This window comes from Daldinia vernicosa, assembly GCF_022497035.1.
Source record: "Daldinia vernicosa strain CBS 139.73 unplaced genomic scaffold F5Y00scaffold_7, whole genome shotgun sequence".
Taxonomy (NCBI): domain Eukaryota; kingdom Fungi; phylum Ascomycota; class Sordariomycetes; order Xylariales; family Hypoxylaceae; genus Daldinia; species Daldinia vernicosa.
In genome coordinates, this window is record NW_025953923.1 from 672,999 (window position 1) to 688,908 (window position 15,910).

Consider the following 15,910-nt stretch of genomic DNA (forward strand, 5'->3'; position numbering starts at 1 on the left):
CGGTGACTCCGACTAATATCGTGCCGTCTGCCGGCTCATACAAACTTTCGCAACCTTATTTATTCCTTAACCTAGTCCTTAACCTAGCTGTCAAATACACCAAGGTAACTTTCAGTCCGCATCAAGTCTTCGCACCCAAAATTCACCTCGCCTACTAGGTACGAAGTAATCCTTCATTAAGATCTACAGGTTGGCCTACGACAAGGTATCTCAAGATGGCATCAGATACAGTCAATCATTCAGACGCGATTCTTCGCGTCTGTTCAAATTCTCAACGAGACTTAAGCGTGCATCTAATCCGGCCCTTCCCGCGCGAAATGCAAACAGTCCAAGAATCTCTCCAAACGGCCTTTGAAACTCTGCCAGTGTCGGGAATGGGCACCTTGGACCGTCTTCCCCCAGAGCTGATATTGATGATAATCCGTAACCTCGATATTCATTCTCACTTTCAACTCCGTCAAGTCAATCGTCGCGCTCGTATCCTATCAACCACCTCGCAAGAATACAGACTAGTTGCAAAACATGGGATAGACGCTTTGCAAAGCCTCCTGAGCACTGGTCTGGCGCATCACTTCACCATCGCGGACATATACAGTGTCCTCATCAACCCTAGATGCATGTATTGCGGCTGCCTTGGCGGGTTTCTATTTCTACTCACTGCCACGCGTTGTTGCTTTTTCTGCATCCTGAGTTCATCCAAACTTCGACTCATTACCACCTCTACTTTGGCCCGACTTTCACAAATATCCCAAAGCGAACTAGAACTGATATTGAATCCGATCCCGGGCCTACGCCCCGTACCTGGTTTCTATAAGTTGGGCGAAAAACAAATCAGGCTTCCGAAAAATTTGTTCACAGAGGAGCAGTCGATTGCAAGATTAACGTCACTTGGCGCTGTCCCGAAAGATTTTGCCTATATTCTAGTAGGGCACTATGATACCTTGAATGATCGTCTCAAGGCGTCTACGGTATTTCCATGGTATGACCCGGATACTGCGCAGGTCGAATACGGCGTAGGCTGCAAAGGATGTCAGGATCCTTTTATTGCTCTGTACATAGCTTTTGGAGGTCCCGGGCGGGAATTCTTTTCGAGAACGGGCTTCTTAACTCACTTCAAAACTTGTGCGAAAGCTCAAAAGCTGTGGGCTGAGAAGAAGCAAGGAATGAAGTCTGTTTAAGAGCCCGAGTTACCACGCCGCTGTGGCTACATGAACACTGTGGTCAAACCAAACTGGTCCGACTCAGGGTTTTCCTTGAGCACGCTGGGCGTTAAGGGTGATTCTATTTCCGTTATAAGAAAGCGTGCTCGACGGTTTTTCCCCTGATCAAAGTCGGCTACCTGGCGCCGGCGCTAACCAGGTAGAGTAATGCTGTAGGCAGGTAGGGGCTGGGGATGCTATAGGCAGGAAGTGGAGGATCTCTCATGTCAGGCGAAACTCTAGCTCTGTTCCCTTAAGGGAGTACTCTAGACGTCTAAAGCGCCATAGATGCGCCGCTGTAGCTACCTAGCTTATAGCAGCCAATAGACGTTAACGTTCTCATCATCATCATGTGGCTATATGAATAAACTAGGCTCTGATTGGCTACCTATGTAGGTACCTAGCTAGGTCGATAATTCGATACGAAATTCAACGGATTAGGTTATGTTATGAGTCCGCCATAGAGGTTATTACATAATAGGGAGACAACGTGCTGCGAATCCCGACACAACGGATACCTTAGGTAGACTTAAACCAGATAGCGACGCAGCTGTGATATGATGCTATGACAGGACACAGAAGTGCCTTACTCGTTATGAATTAACTGTACAGTGGCCTGCTCGTTTGTCATAATACCATTGGATGCTATAAAATGTGAAGTAATAATAATGGATCTTATGAACTTTTGTACTAGAAGAATTGTTGCAAAATAGATGCGTAATGACGAAAGTTGACGTCGAATAGACTCAATACTTACGTTTAAAGACCCGGGTGTCATATCTACCTGTTATACAGCGGCTGGCACATATATCAGGGAGTCATTCATGCAGTGAGTTGGTATGAGATAATCTTCAGTTGCAATACAGCTATTTCTTGTTTATTGCGTTAATAGGTAATTGCTATATTATTAATGTTTAAAAGGATTAAGACTTAGTTTTACGTGAAGTAATAGTGTTTACAAGTCATAATTGAGCATTCTAATTGTGTTGTTAGGGTCTTGGTAAGTTCCCTCTATTATCCCAACAATGATAACTTTTGTAGGCAATACAATGTTGTTAAGGATCTAACAACAGTTTAAGGCTTCTGATACCCAGAAAATACTTGTATATAAACTTCTTGATTCTACTTCGCGTTTAGAAATGCGTTTATTAACTACATCATATTAAATAACCTTTACATCAGACTCATAGTTATTAGTATAACTAAGAGTTCAGAGCGATCTATTTGTTTGAATAACCACATATATATTTTAGTGGTTACCGTGAGTGCATTAGTTACCTCACCACCATCAATGAGAATTACCAAGGCAGGAATCGTCCTGGTTACTTTTACCATTGCTTTGGGATGGGTTACTGAATCAAGCACTACTATCTGAATGAAAAAAACAACAAAGCCGAGAGAGGATATCTCACATTGGATATTGATATCTTTCAAATATTTTGACAGCGTTAAGCATAACGAATTATAGCATTGCATAGACTCTGCTCTAAGCTTACACATGCTTACGGAGCTTATGTAATCCCAATATGCTTGGTAGTAAAGTCGATCAACATACAGTGTCGGTTAATTGCGGACTGGTATTTGAAGAATAATATGGTTTATATATTTCAAGTTCTAACATTTTGCTAGGTACCTCCTTAGGTAGTACCACGGTACCTGGTAAATGCCATACGCCCTTGACTTAAGCGGTACTGTAGAGACCAACAAGATGCAGAGGTAACAGAGGTTGAATCATTATCCACATAGGAGGCTATTTTGCCATCCCTATTCACGTTACCAGAACCGCCGTGATATGCTTTACTTCGCTTTTTCCAGCCGTCCTACATACCCCTATATTCCTTTCCGCAACTAATAACGTCGGGTTATCTCGTCTGCCGCACGGCACAAATAGTCAGCCGTAAACCCAGCCATCAGAGCGCCACCAACGATCCAAAACTGGTCATGGAACCAAGCGCCGCAGCTCTGCGGATTCCCCAGGTCTACGCTGTAGATATACCACGTCATAGCTGCAGCAACGCCTCCCACGGTACCAACGTAGTACAGCGTGCCGCTGCCCGTCCACGCACCGCATAGCGTGAGCAGAACGACCATGCCCACAGCCAAAGTACTCGCGAGGAATTTGGTGTTGTTCCGGAAGCGCAAGGCCATGCTCTTGACACCAGCCTTCTCGTCGTCTTTGACGTCCTGGTGCGCGTAGATGGTGTCGTAGATGATAGTCCACAAGACATTGGCGCCGAAAAGAGCGCATGTCGGAGCGGCGTACACGCCGAACGGGTCGACGTCTAGCGAGGCGGCGCAGAAGAAAATAGCCCACGCGAAGGGGAACCCGAGGAAGACCTGGGGATAGTACGTCACGCGCTTCATGAGTGCGTAGACGAAGAACAGCACCACGCTGATTGCCATGTGCAATTTACACCCCGACGGGAACAGGGTCAAGATGGGGTAGATAGCTACCAGCAGCACCAGAGTGAAGATGTGCGCCGAGGTAGTCGAGACGGCACCGCGCGCCACGGGCCGGTGGCGACAGCGCTCTACCTGTCTATCGAAGTCCTGATCGACGGTGTCGTTCCAGCAGCAAGCAGCGCCACGTAGGAGGATATTCATGGGCAAGAATATCGCCGCCAGTCGTAGTAATACAAGAGGCTCAGGAGCGGTAGGGGCGATACATGCAGCGTACATGAGGCCGATTAAGTAGGGGAAATAGAAGGCATACAGGCCGGCAGGCCGTTCCAGACGCATGAGCTGAGCATAGGGAATCCATGACCGTGGAAGTCGTGACACGAATCCCGTTGTAGGGTCTGAGTACGGCGGGAGGTCAGCGAATAGGGTAGCTTGTTTCTCCTCGGTGTGCCCAGACACGAGAGGAGTCTTAGAGGAGGCGGCAGCCATAGGCAAATTCTGGACCTTGGTTGGGCTTGATTTGTCGTGGGAGAAATAGTAGCTTTATCATCGATCCCCTCATAAGTTGCCTGCTGGAGAGACGTAGTAAAGAACCGTTTACCACTGTAGGGTAGGACTAAGCGAAGCCAACGTACTATATATAAGACGAAAATGAAGAAACAAAAGACCGCCGAGCGATAGCGTTACCGCTTCTGTTAATATGATCTAATTCGACATAGTATAAGTCGCACAGATGGGAACGTAAGGGCCTGCGCCTTGTTGAGCTGCCAATGGATGGTACCTTAGGCATGTTTATCTTACATAGTACATTGCAGTTTCCGTACAAGATCATGACTTTATGGAGCCGGTACTTGGGTAGGTAGCTAGTAGTGTTGGTATATGTTGACCGTTGGAAGGATCGGCGCTTATGGTTGCAGTGCATAATATCACCTTGGATTACGGCATATTACCGCCAGTTCGGACTACTTGAGTCTATTATTGGCCGCAATAGGTAGCATAGCTAGTCCTTTTGGGCGGCTGTGTCTAACCGACTTTATGGATATCATCATGTGAGCACTACTTAGAATGGCCGAAGATCCATTATTATCTTTCCTCTCACAGCGTAGCTGCACGTTAGTTTTGTGGGGGAATGGAGAAGTCCGTGGGAACTAGGTTGATGGTTAGTTAACTGTGTTGCGTCTTCCTAAGATGTTAATTATTTTGTTGTTAATAATCTACACAAAACTATATCATCATACATACATGAAGCTGTTAGTTACCTATATTGGCTATTTCCTAATTTTTTTGCTACTATGAGTACTATTGAGAGCTTGTATACTGTATATTACGGGCTCGCTCTCGTTGTATGCGCTATTGGTCTAGTTATTATAGAGTTCCTGAGGCCTGTCGACTCGAAATTCCTCTTCCGAACGAAACGATGGAGGATGCCACCAGGGCCGCCAGGCCAACCAATCGTGGGCAATCTATTGCAAATGTTTCAAGCTCGACGCAATCCCCGTGCTTTCAATGAATGGGTAAGTAGGTACAGCCGTTGCTAAGTCATACCGATACCCTTCCTAAATGTCTATCTACTCTAGCTCGTTTCCTTGAGACCTTATGGCGAAATGGTGACGCTTCACATGGGCTCTCAGACCTGGGTTGTCCTCAACTCAGAACGTGTGGTCTCCGAGCTTATAGCTAAGCGCGGGAAGATCACAAATGAGAGACCCCATATGCCTGTTGCTAGCGACCTTGTTAGCAATGGGAAACGTACTGTGATTAGACAAGAAGCAGAGTGGAGGGAGGGACGCCGAGTAATGCACCAATTGCTCAGCGGCTCGAACCTCAAAGTGTACGCGGGCATGCAAGAACTAGAAAGCATCAACCTTCTTCGCCTCTATCTTCGACAGCCAAACTTGTGGTTTGCTCATAACTTTCGCTATTCCACATCGGTGTTGTATAGGGTTGTCATGGGTTATCCCCTCAACAAACCGAAGGCTCAACTCGACGACTACCAGAGGGTAACGATAGAGTTCGTGAGGAGCATCAACCAGAGCTTTGTGGACTTCTTTCCGGTCTTTAGCAAACTCCCTCGTTTCCTACAGCCATGGCGAAAATACTGGGCTGATATGGGCGCGTTTCACCGCCACGTCTTCCAAGAATGGTGGGAGCCCGTTCGAACCGCGGTGAAAAATGGTTCTGCACCGGCATCTTTCGTCCGCGACGTCCTCCTCCATCCAGATATTAAATTTGCTGGCAATGATGAGGAGGCCATGTATCTGGCTACATCTGTCATGGCAGCAGGTGGAGACAACACTCGTATGAGCATCAACACGTTCATCATGGCTATGATATCGCGACCCGGGGCGCAGAAACGCGCACAGGCCGAAGTAGACCGGGTCTGCACGGACGACAAGACGCTCAGACTTCCCCAGATGACAGATCTACCCGAGATGCCATATATAGCAGCAATGATCAAGGAAGTTCTACGCTGGCGACCTACCGTCCCTGTCATCCCGCCCCACCAACTTACGGAGGATCTCGAGTTCGATGGATATCGCATTCCTGCCGGCACCAGCTTCTTGATCAACTCGATCGCGTTATCCAACGAGTTTGAGGACCCGAACGAGTTCCAGCCGGAAAGATGGATTGACGACTCAGAATCGAACGCTACAGCCAACTTCTGGGGATTTGGCGGGGGTCGCCGAATATGCGTTGGCTGGAAAGTTGCTCAGCAAGCTCTGTTTCTAGCATTTGCCCGTTTAATATACTGTTTCGACTTGGCCCCGGTTCGTATTCCCCTCAGCCTAAAATTATATGCCAGTCCATTAACATGTAAAAACTCTTAGAATGGTCCTATCGACGATAGGAAACTCAACCACCAAACCGTCGACGAGCCATTCCCTGTTAAAGCTACGATCCGCAGCGCCGAACATGCGCTGCTCATTGAGAGGGAAGCATCCAAATACGAGACACAATTCTCTACATTTTAATCGCTGTTCAATAGAACCTCATCAAGTATATAGAATCAAGTTAGCAACCCTACCTAAGACTCTTGCGACCATGCATCCTCATCCCCCTTCCCTCAGCTTCAAAACAGCGCTCAAACGCGCCCAGTGATCTCCGCATTGAGAAAACGCTCATCGCCGCGGCATACAAATTCTTATTGCGCGTCAGCAGCGCTAACCGTACGATCATTTTCTAAATGCGTACGTTAAGGTGTAGTCAAAACTGGATGTGGCTTGAAGGATCAAGTTGCATGAACATCGCATCAACTAAGTCAGTTTGCGGAATGTTACCACAGGTGGTACCTACGTAAGTACTAGGGTATTAACGCATATGTAGGCCAGACCAGCAACGGAATCCCGATAACTCTGATGAAGAATTGATCTACCTGTATCTGCCGCTACCCGCCGTTGCTCGTGGGCATGTTGTATACAGGGTTGATAGTGGAGAGGAGGAATCTCCTAGTGTATCCTCAAACGTGCATCCTAAGGAGGCTAAGTTGAGTCCAGAGTATATTATGTGTTGGTTCACGTATTTAGTGAGTGGGGATATGTTGTAATCTGAATGTAACAAAACTTGACCGATTACGTTGTTGATGTGATTGAATTTTCCTCCTTGTATGCCACGTGTGTAACCGCTATATTCCCGAAGTGTACACAGTAGAGTATCCCAGCCAATAGGATATAGCCGAGGCTTGGCATATACCCAATGAGGAAGGCTCCCCTGGATTTGGGCCAATCAGAGTCTTGATGGACTAAAGGGGATTTCCCTTTATGCGGTTGGCGCTGCTAAAGATTCCTTGTTGGTATTGATCCTTTTGTTGGTTGATTTATACGCCGTTCGGTCCGCATGCATAGTGTATTTCCTTGCATCACTAATGTTCCCTGCAGCCGCATCTCGTTCCTCGTACCATACAATATCTTTGGACGGTTGGTAAGGGTTATTTGTTATATGCAGGTCATCAATATTGTCAGAACCAAGCGTACCTAGCTTGACTTACGACGGAAGATAGGACATTTACCAAGCTAAGCAACATTCCGCTTAACCCGACATATGGACATATTTCTCACGTCCCATTCCCATTGCTTGGGTATAGAAAACATGTGGAAGCAGATTAAACCTTAGGTTTAGGTACCTAATGTATGTGTCTTTTCGGTAAAATCGCAGTATGAGTGACTCCTTGGTATAGGCTCGAAGACCTAAAACTTCGGGAAATACCCCTTAATCAGTTGCTGCTTCTTCTAGCTTTTTCCTTAGTTAATGCCGTTATATCTACGTTATTTTATCCCGCCTAGCAGCCTATAAAGAGTTACTCAGAACCTTATCTTATTAAATAACCAGGTACTGTAGTTAATTTACAGATATTCTCCAATGGCCGTGTCAAATCCATGTCTACCTCGGTCCAATTTGAGCAAATGCAGTCGTTTGAATAGAGTTGACCGATGTCCTATGTACAGGGGAAATGCGCCCGTGCACCTAACCATGGTAGTAGACATCATCGTACCAGTGAATAATATATTCGCCATCACGATCCTAGCGGGGGTCACTGATGTATCACTTTATCCCTTCATCAGGCCACTGCTGTCTAGCCATAAGCAGCCCCTTTCCTACTTCCGAGTTTTCATAGGGTTGTCACATCTAGCTCCGCTTCAACCAAACTTTCCTGACCAAATTCATAACTGTAGATCTTCACAATATTGAACCCTGCTTTCTTCAGCAACTCAGTCAAGTGTGCTTCAGTCCGTTCCTGTATAGCGGCAAGCACAAGCATTAGCTGATCCATGGACGTGATCGGCCACGTGGGGTTCTGGCGAGGCACCACGATCTCGTTCAGAAGCAATCTGGAGTATCCCGGCTTCATAGCAGGCTTCAACTGCTGTAAGATCTTTATGCAGTCATCGTCTCCCCAATTGTGAAGAATAGAGTGGAGATAATACGCACGGGCGTGCTTGATCGGTTGGGCTGTGAAGAAATCGTGGGAGACCGCTTCAAAGCTATCATCGGAAACGGTGGAGATGACTGCCGGCCGATCCTGCAAGATAAGCTTGCCGGGTATTTGGGGATATTTCGCCTTCAACTCATGCAAGTCATGGCCCTTACCCCCACCAACATCCACGAGGAAAACATCGCTGTAATCAGAGTTGAAACCTTCGATGAGCCGATCAGACACGGGATAAAATCCGGGGTCAACCCATGATGGCTTTCCGAACCTATAAGCTGACATGTAGTTATTGAAGGCCTGGAGGTAAGGAGGAGTTTTATCCAACCAAGCGAAAGCCGACAATTCTGTTTTATGTGCTGCTTGAAATGGTCCATCTGTCACACTTGTTGGTAGTTTATAACCGGTGTTCTTGAGATACTCGGGCAAGTGGCGAAACGATACACCGGCAACATCGTAGCTATAACAAATTCTTAGAATATCGTGAATAATGCAAACAGCTATTCATCATGGAGTAAAAAAAAAAGAAAAAAAAAAGAAAAAAGAAAGAAAGACCAAGGTGAGATCTGAGTGTTACTGACAGAAATAGAATGCCATCCCTATATCTGGACTCTGAAAGAGCTTCAGCTAATGGGGTAGCAGAGTATGTATTCTCACTTTTCTCGCTGACTACATTCATAGCAGCAAGATGCCTCATGGTCCGTGCTAATAAGTTATGCCGAGTTAGCTGTTCTCGTTCCTTACATTAGATTATACGGTATGGTTTACAAATTAAGACTTCGTCCGCACTGCACTTCGCGGCAAGCTCCTTAGCAGTGATGCCAGCTTCGCCACTTTGTTTCAAGTGTTCGAATATATTAAGATCGACTGCAGTACGGCAATTGGCCGCTCTGGCCGGCTGAGAACGGGATTAGTAACGTTCGAGTTTGTTCTAGACCACGCAAGGAGAAAGATATGAGACAATAAAAAGCAAGCATTATCCTAAACTTACTTCAGCCCATCCCATTCGCATTATCGCCTCGCTGGGCAACTCTAAGCTCGAAATCAAGTCATGACTAAGACTCATGAGCTTCTCGCGGGCCCCTGGCGTATTCTCTTTGTACGAGGCGCCAGCTGTTTGAAGCTGCGAGAGGATAGCCTCGACTTGGGACGTATCTTGAGTCATCTTCGTTATGGTAAGATAAAATGAAATAAATCCAGTTATTGATGACAAAGTGTATATTCCGTAGTGAGGTAGAAATGATTTATTATCATGGCCCTATACGGGCACCGTAGTTACACAAGACTTCTAGCCCCCATTAGAGAAACTCGGAAAGTACCTCGGTATTGAATGCAAATGTACCTGACAGGCTTTGTGTAAGCTAGTTGCACTTGTTGGTGTGATGAAATGCATGCTAGAATATCGATAAGCATCTTTAACCACAATAACTAGGGAAAGGGTACGCGAAGGATCAACATCAACGCCACCTTCATGCATGTCAGATAGCGTTATAGATATCCATAAACAGTTTCTCGATTCCTATAACTATACACGCTAGTATAAAATAACGCCGAAGGACAATCGGCTTAAAGCTTACCTACCTCTTACTATGTAGTGTACGGCACTTGAGTATCCACTCCGAGAGTACCTAATCCATGAATTCTTGGCTGTTATTGGCGTAGGGGTTAAGCTTACAGGGTGAGCCCGGATCCCACCCCGGCCCCTCCGCGTAAGCTTGTCTTTACATTCAGTAACCTGCTTTACATTCTTTTGATCACCTTTCTCTTTGGTCTCTAGGCTTCCCCATAATGTTGATGATAAAAGGTACGGGGCACTTAGATGCTACATTGAAATATGGGGATGAAAATTTGTTAGGCTATTTTAGTTTAGTTACCTTTGTTTAGGTAGAATCCTCAGGTGAACTGGCGATCGGTGACCCTTAGATTCGAGGAGAACCCGCGTATTGAGTGGAGAAGTTGCCGAATCATTCTGTAAATAGTAGAAGAGACGTATATCTGTAATGCTAGATAGTAGCTATTAGGTAAAGTGTTCATCAGTATGTGCACCGGGTATCCTATATTTACATGTGTGCCAATATTTTACATATGTGCTTATCAATTACAAGGGGAACCTTCCTTCTGCTCAGGATCTGTCTCCAATCACATAGCCCTGAATAACTTCGCCCCCAATATCTTGGCATTTGGATTCGAGCAGTCACCGGGTATCCCCAAATTCCAAGTCATAACTTTTTAATCCGCTATCCGAACCCAAGCCCCATTTCTAAGCTCATGCCGAGTAAGCTCAATCTCGTCGGTGATATGGACCCCGGGGCCACTGATGATACCGGCTCCAGTAACCGATATGTTGGCATTATAAGGTTGTTGAGACATATGGCTTTTGCTATGACGACCAGAGTGCTGGGAGCTTTTCATCGTAGTGCCTGTAATGTAGCGCCGGTAAAGAGGTCCGTACGTCGGAATCGAGGCCGCTAAAATTCCGACTAGGAGCTCAGTAGCAGATACGAAGCCTGGATTGACATTGTCCCCTTAAGAAGAATTAGGCATAAGCAATTTGATATGATGCAAGGTGGGACTTACAGCTAACATCCGACGTTGAGCTAACGACAAGACTATACGCCAACCTAATAATACTGACGATACAAGCGCTATAATAGAGACCGGATATTAGAATGATTATTATAGCGAAAGAAAGTTATGTGAAGTAAACGAGAATATCTCACCTGCTACCCGTGGCGAATATAAAAATCAGCTGGGTCCTTTTTTGCTTCGAGACCTGGAGTCGCAGGATCATAGGAATAGGTAGCGCAAGGATGACGAAGTCGGTTATAACGTTGATTACGCCAGCAATAAGTACTAGCAAGCCGTAGTTGATACAAAATCCGCCTGGGATAGTCGTGTCCCAAGCAAATTCGATCGGCGTGCACTGAAATATCGATACGACTGTTGATGAGATAAACCAAGCGGCGACAAATGCCGAGATGATCCATAGATAGATGTGAAAGCGCTTCGAGGCGAAGATTGCGCCGTAGAAGCTCAGGATACTGAACTTTATGAAGCCAATAGAGAAATAGTAAAATACTTCGAGGATAATGCCCCACTGGATATAAGTTAGTTGATTTAGATGCTAGGTACCGTAGGTGAATAGGTATTATAGCCCAAGACTTACAATCCGAAGATTTCTTGCGTCCGTGACGAAGATGATATGCTTCCCTAATCCGTATACTGCTGATAGCGAAAAGCTGACAAGAGCGGCGATATAACAGACCTTTAGTGGAATACAGAGTCAGTTTGCTAAAGTTATTGAAGTCAAGCCCTTTGGAAAAGATCAGGTTATACGTACCCACGCTATCATTATTAGCCAGTCACTTGTGTTTAATACTATCCGACCATGGGCGACACGTCGTGCCCAAATCCGTATGAGGATAACGAAAACAGATGCGACTCCCGTCGCGATACTGCACGCGTATATGTTGGGCACAAGAGTGTCATCTTCGTGCGCCAGCATATACGCTATTTCATCCGGCGTTAATGGGTTCGCCATATTATCGAAGGGAAAGACAAGTTACCTAGGCGGCCTTGAGTCTTGTTGACGACGATATTGAAGTACCTAAGACGATTTCTTCATAATAAATTACTGGGGAATGGGATGGTTACAAAAGAAGGGTTCTCGAAAAGAATATAGAGGACCAGTGAGGTCAGCTTATGGCTGTGCTGAGCGACATATTGGGATGGTATCACCACAGCCGGGTTTCATGCCGCATGGCAAGGCAAGGTTTATTTAGGTGAGAAGCTATATTCAATAAAGTGAGATAACCATGTAACGGATTCTATAATGTAACCCTATTGCGATCCATCGTACCTGGGTATCCATATCCATTTTTGGAGTTGTTGGAGTGGGTAAAATACTAAAATAATAAGCCGAATAAGGTAATACTTGTTGGTGTGTCAGTGTGTATAAGTGGCATGTAAAAAGTGGCATGTAAAGTAACTTAACACTCTTGAGCTTCCATTTACAACCAATCGTGTTTCATGCCACTTTACATAGTATTCCAACAACCACTTTTGTCTCTACATATACGGGAAGCTGTGTAACTAGAAAGCACCTAAGGACTTAAAGTCCTTACCTCCGTATTTCCTTATTAAAATCCTCGATCCTACCCGCAACCTCTAACGTTTGATCTATCTTATAAACTCACTATCATTGTGGAATCGATGGTTAGGACGTGGAGACGATCATTGCTTTATATTACCTAAGGGCATTTTCATCCCCTCCTTCTCATCCTAGGCAGTTTATCTTACCTATCTACCTGGTATTATCAGGGATACCTATCACTTTTATCAAATCACAAGGCTCGCTATGGGGTTATACACTCAACTTCCTGATGCCATCCAAGAGGTGGATGTAATCATCGCTGGAGGTATGATGAAGCCATTCACTATTAATAACGGGAACCTGAACTAATCGGTAAATACCTAAACTATAGGTGGTACTGCCGGTTGTATAATTGCGTCCAGACTTGCTGATGCGGACCCAAATTTGAGTGTCTTGGTCATTGAAGGTGGACCGAACAACTACAATGAGCCTCTTATCGTGCATCCCGCCTTTTTCTTCAGCAACCTAGCACCTGGCACAAAAACGATCGCATTCAAAGTGGGCAATAAGTCAGAGCATCTCGCCGGCCGAGAACTTGTTGTTCCTACCGCCAACGTCCTTGGCGGGGGTTCTTCTGTGAACTTCTCACTATACAGTCGAGCTCAGCGAACTGACCTCGATGCCTGGCAAGCGCCAGGATGGTCCGCAGATGAACTGTTGCCATACATGAAAAAGGTACTTTTAGCAGTTCCCTCGACTTTTCTAAATACTAAAAGTTTCAGATTGAAACGTACCACGGCGCGGACCCGAAAGGCTTACATGGAACCGACGGTCCAATCATCGTTTCCAGTGGCTCGTATCGTGCTACTCGAATCGAAGAAGACTTCCTTAACGCCATTAAGGCAGTAGGCTACCCCGAAATTGAAGACATAAATGATCTCGACAGCAACAACGGTGCTCAGCGCGCCGTACGCTACGTAGCTCCGGACGGGTTGAGACAAGACGTGGCCCATTCATACCTCCATCCCAGGCTTAGGGATGGAAAGCATCCAAACCTTCACGTTCTCGTCGAGTCTAAAGTAATACGACTTGTACTCGATAAGAACCGCGCCGTCGGCGTCGTCTACAGACCCAACTCCGCCTCGTCTGCTGCTGAAGACCGAACCGTCAAAGCCAAAAAGCAGGTTGTCCTCTCCGGCGGAGCTTTTGGAACTCCAGCTATACTAGAAAGGTCCGGCGTTGGCAATCCTGAAATATTAAAGAAGGCCGGCGTGCAGCCCGTTGTGGATCTCCCCGGCGTTGGCCACGGATATGAAGATCACCATATTATCGGATACCCGTACCGGTCGAGCTTAAACCCGGACGAATCCCACGATTCGATTAACGGGGGCCGCTTCAACATGGATGACCCCGAGACCCGCAAACTTCTAGGCTGGAATGCCGCGGATATCACTTGCAAGCTTCGGCCGACGGAGAGTGATGTTGCTGCTTTAGGTCCCGAGTTCCAGGAGGTATGGGAGAAGGAATGGAAGCACAACGCGAACAAACCTATGGCAGTCATGGCGGCATACAATGCGTAAGTCAAAAAGTTTATTGATGATACCTTACCTATTTTTGCTATAATTCTAACAATGGCCAGATTCCCCGGAGTGCCTATTGGTCTCCCTATCGCACAGTACTTCGGCCATAACATATTCTCTCCATACCCCGCCTCCCGCGGCCACGTACATATCACCGGCCCCGATTTAGACGACAAGCTGGACTTCGAGTCGGGCTTTTTCGCAGACCCGGGTGGAAACGACATCAAGAAGTGCAGGTGGGCGTACAAGGTGCAACGCGAGATCGCGCGCCGCAGATCAGTATACCGGGGCGAAATAGCTCGCGGCCACCCGCCGTTCGCAGCCGACTCTAAAGCGGCATGCATCGAGACGGAGGAGCCCCTCCCAGCGACGATCTCTAATATCGAGTACACGCCCGAAGACGACGCCGTCATCGACCAGTTCTTACGTGAGAACGTCCAGACGACGTGGCACTCGCTCGGCACGTGTAAGCTGGGCAAGCGCGAAAACTTGGGCGTGGTAGATGCGAACCTAGACGTGTATGGCACCGAAGCGCTGAAGATCGCCGATCTTAGCATCATGCCTCACAACGTTGGAGCGCACGCTGCGAACATGGCTATGGTGATCGGCGAGAAGGCCGCGGACATTATCGTTCGTGAGCTAGGACTTGCGCACTAATAGCGGTGACTTATGATATGCGCTTAGGAGGTACCTAGGTCCTAGGGTAGATAGTTGCTACTACTAATTAACACCTGCGTAAGGATGTATCTGCCTCTGTCCTAATTCTAGGTAGTTATGCGATAGGTACTTCAATGTTGCTTCAAAATCGGATATTGAAATCCCATTGCTACCTTCACGTTGCTTTGCATAATTGACCTGACATTCCGACTCCTTCGCCGAGGACAAATGCGATGAAACTCCAGACGGATACTTCCGAGCATGTGGAAGCTAAAGGGGTCCTGGATATGTGTCCGTAACCCCCTTAACCCTCTAGGCCTCTTATGGTTCTTAGAGGGATATGTAAGTGAGGTTGTATCTGACTTCGATACCGTGCTTATACACACACAAGTTTTTATTCGCTCGCAGCCCATCTCCCAAGTTTTGCTATGATAATATTCTCGCCCTGATAGACTAGCGGTGTGGTAACCATTATTCGATCGAAAGTCTCGGCTCCTCAGTTAACGACATCTTGTATAACCGAATCACCTACCTACCTATCTCCTAATGCAACCACACAGTTCGTGGCGTTGCCTTCTAGAAAATTGCGCCGTTGCATTGTACCCCCTTAACCCAATATCCGCTGCTCTGCCGTGCGACTACACGGTACACCCCGCAGATACATCAGCCAATGGGGCGTCCAGAGGGGGAAGCTGGAATTACTCGGCTTAGGTGAGTGCGGTGTTGTATCGAAGGATCAATACTATGGAAACGCATGGTGCGTGTGGTCATGTTATATGCAACCCTAACCAACAAACAGCCCCTCTCTTTTAGTTATGGCGCAGTCTTAGCATTTTCTTTTGAGAAAAACATTATAATATTATATTAAAAATAGTCACTTTAAAAATCAGAAAAAATAGCTAAAGTCAATAGGTGTATAAATCAGGTTTTAAAAAGTAAAATGATATATATAGTAAATAGGTTTCGGTTGTTTTTTCTAATATAATCATTTATAGGCATTTAAGAAGGTTAATAAAATCAAAATGCCAAGACTGTGCCATCGATTTTCTCTCCAGGC

The 15,910-nt window shown here is 46.3% G+C and overlaps 6 protein-coding genes across 6 annotated transcripts; 3 read left to right on the top strand and 3 right to left on the bottom strand.

Annotated features, from left to right (window-relative positions):
* Positions 1-82: 82 nt before the first annotated feature.
* F5Y00DRAFT_273802 (uncharacterized protein) lies at positions 83-1,178 on the top strand (the record flags this gene model as incomplete). The annotated part of the gene is made up of 1 exon (XM_048013242.1): positions 83-1,178. The coding sequence occupies exon 1, from the start codon at positions 216-218 to the stop codon at positions 1,176-1,178; it is 963 nt and encodes a 320-aa protein (XP_047868307.1). The 5' UTR covers positions 83-215.
* Positions 1,179-2,742: 1,564 nt separating this feature from the next.
* On the bottom strand, positions 2,743-4,502 carry F5Y00DRAFT_227955 (putative 4-hydroxybenzoate polyprenyl transferase). Its single transcript, XM_048006562.1, has one exon. It carries the CDS (start codon positions 4,086-4,088, stop codon positions 3,048-3,050), a length of 1,041 nt encoding a protein of 346 aa, XP_047868308.1. The 5' UTR covers positions 4,089-4,502; the 3' UTR covers positions 2,743-3,047.
* Positions 4,503-4,818: 316 nt separating this feature from the next.
* On the top strand, positions 4,819-7,171 carry F5Y00DRAFT_227956 (cytochrome P450). The gene is made up of 3 exons (XM_048006563.1): positions 4,819-5,113; positions 5,177-6,367; positions 6,428-7,171. Exons 1-3 carry the CDS (start codon positions 4,892-4,894, stop codon positions 6,569-6,571), a joined length of 1,557 nt encoding a protein of 518 aa, XP_047868309.1. The 5' UTR covers positions 4,819-4,891; the 3' UTR covers positions 6,572-7,171.
* A 523-nt stretch (positions 7,172-7,694) lies between these two features.
* Positions 7,695-9,871, bottom strand: F5Y00DRAFT_227958 (putative O-methyltransferase). Its single transcript, XM_048006564.1, has 4 exons — positions 9,515-9,871; positions 9,292-9,421; positions 9,105-9,228; positions 7,695-8,983 (listed from the first exon to the last, which is right to left on the bottom strand). The coding sequence occupies exons 1-4, from the start codon at positions 9,686-9,688 to the stop codon at positions 8,206-8,208; spliced, it is 1,206 nt and encodes a 401-aa protein (XP_047868310.1). The 5' UTR covers positions 9,689-9,871; the 3' UTR covers positions 7,695-8,205.
* A 607-nt stretch (positions 9,872-10,478) lies between these two features.
* On the bottom strand, positions 10,479-12,279 carry F5Y00DRAFT_194280 (uncharacterized protein). Its single transcript, XM_048005231.1, has 5 exons — positions 11,864-12,279; positions 11,690-11,788; positions 11,244-11,620; positions 11,101-11,168; positions 10,479-11,048 (listed from the first exon to the last, which is right to left on the bottom strand). Exons 1-5 carry the CDS (start codon positions 12,062-12,064, stop codon positions 10,753-10,755), a joined length of 1,041 nt encoding a protein of 346 aa, XP_047868311.1. The 5' UTR covers positions 12,065-12,279; the 3' UTR covers positions 10,479-10,752.
* A 247-nt stretch (positions 12,280-12,526) lies between these two features.
* F5Y00DRAFT_227961 (putative alcohol oxidase) lies at positions 12,527-15,567 on the top strand. The gene is made up of 4 exons (XM_048006565.1): positions 12,527-12,941; positions 13,008-13,351; positions 13,399-14,192; positions 14,256-15,567. The coding sequence occupies exons 1-4, from the start codon at positions 12,881-12,883 to the stop codon at positions 14,851-14,853; spliced, it is 1,797 nt and encodes a 598-aa protein (XP_047868312.1). The 5' UTR covers positions 12,527-12,880; the 3' UTR covers positions 14,854-15,567.
* Positions 15,568-15,910: the final 343 nt, after the last annotated feature.

What these genes read in the sequence shown, in the direction of transcription:
- F5Y00DRAFT_227955 (XM_048006562.1), bottom strand. Translation starts at nt 4,088, where the DNA reads ATGGCTGCCGCCTCCTCTAAGACTCCTCTCGTGTCTGGGCACACCGAG.
- F5Y00DRAFT_227956 (XM_048006563.1), top strand. Translation starts at nt 4,892, where the DNA reads ATGAGTACTATTGAGAGCTTGTATACTGTATATTACGGGCTCGCTCTC. An exon ending in CCCGTGCTTTCAATGAATGG is followed by an intron (nt 5,114 to 5,176) that starts GTAAGTAGGTAC and finishes TATCTACTCTAG; the next exon opens with CTCGTTTCCTTGAGACCTTA. An exon ending in ACTGTTTCGACTTGGCCCCG is followed by an intron (nt 6,368 to 6,427) that starts GTTCGTATTCCC and finishes AAAAACTCTTAG; the next exon opens with AATGGTCCTATCGACGATAG.
- F5Y00DRAFT_227958 (XM_048006564.1), bottom strand. Translation starts at nt 9,688, where the DNA reads ATGACTCAAGATACGTCCCAAGTCGAGGCTATCCTCTCGCAGCTTCAA. An exon ending in TGCGAATGGGATGGGCTGAA is followed by an intron (nt 9,422 to 9,514) that starts GTAAGTTTAGGA and finishes TCCCGTTCTCAG; the next exon opens with CCGGCCAGAGCGGCCAATTG. An exon ending in AGGGATGGCATTCTATTTCT is followed by an intron (nt 8,984 to 9,104) that starts GTCAGTAACACT and finishes AATTTGTTATAG; the next exon opens with CTACGATGTTGCCGGTGTAT.
- F5Y00DRAFT_194280 (XM_048005231.1), bottom strand. Translation starts at nt 12,064, where the DNA reads ATGGCGAACCCATTAACGCCGGATGAAATAGCGTATATGCTGGCGCAC. An exon ending in ACGCAAGAAATCTTCGGATT is followed by an intron (nt 11,621 to 11,689) that starts GTAAGTCTTGGG and finishes ACTTATATCCAG; the next exon opens with TGGGGCATTATCCTCGAAGT. An exon ending in CTCAACGTCGGATGTTAGCT is followed by an intron (nt 11,049 to 11,100) that starts GTAAGTCCCACC and finishes ATTCTTCTTAAG; the next exon opens with GGGACAATGTCAATCCAGGC.
- F5Y00DRAFT_227961 (XM_048006565.1), top strand. Translation starts at nt 12,881, where the DNA reads ATGGGGTTATACACTCAACTTCCTGATGCCATCCAAGAGGTGGATGTA. An exon ending in GGATGTAATCATCGCTGGAG is followed by an intron (nt 12,942 to 13,007) that starts GTATGATGAAGC and finishes CCTAAACTATAG; the next exon opens with GTGGTACTGCCGGTTGTATA. An exon ending in GTCATGGCGGCATACAATGC is followed by an intron (nt 14,193 to 14,255) that starts GTAAGTCAAAAA and finishes AACAATGGCCAG; the next exon opens with ATTCCCCGGAGTGCCTATTG.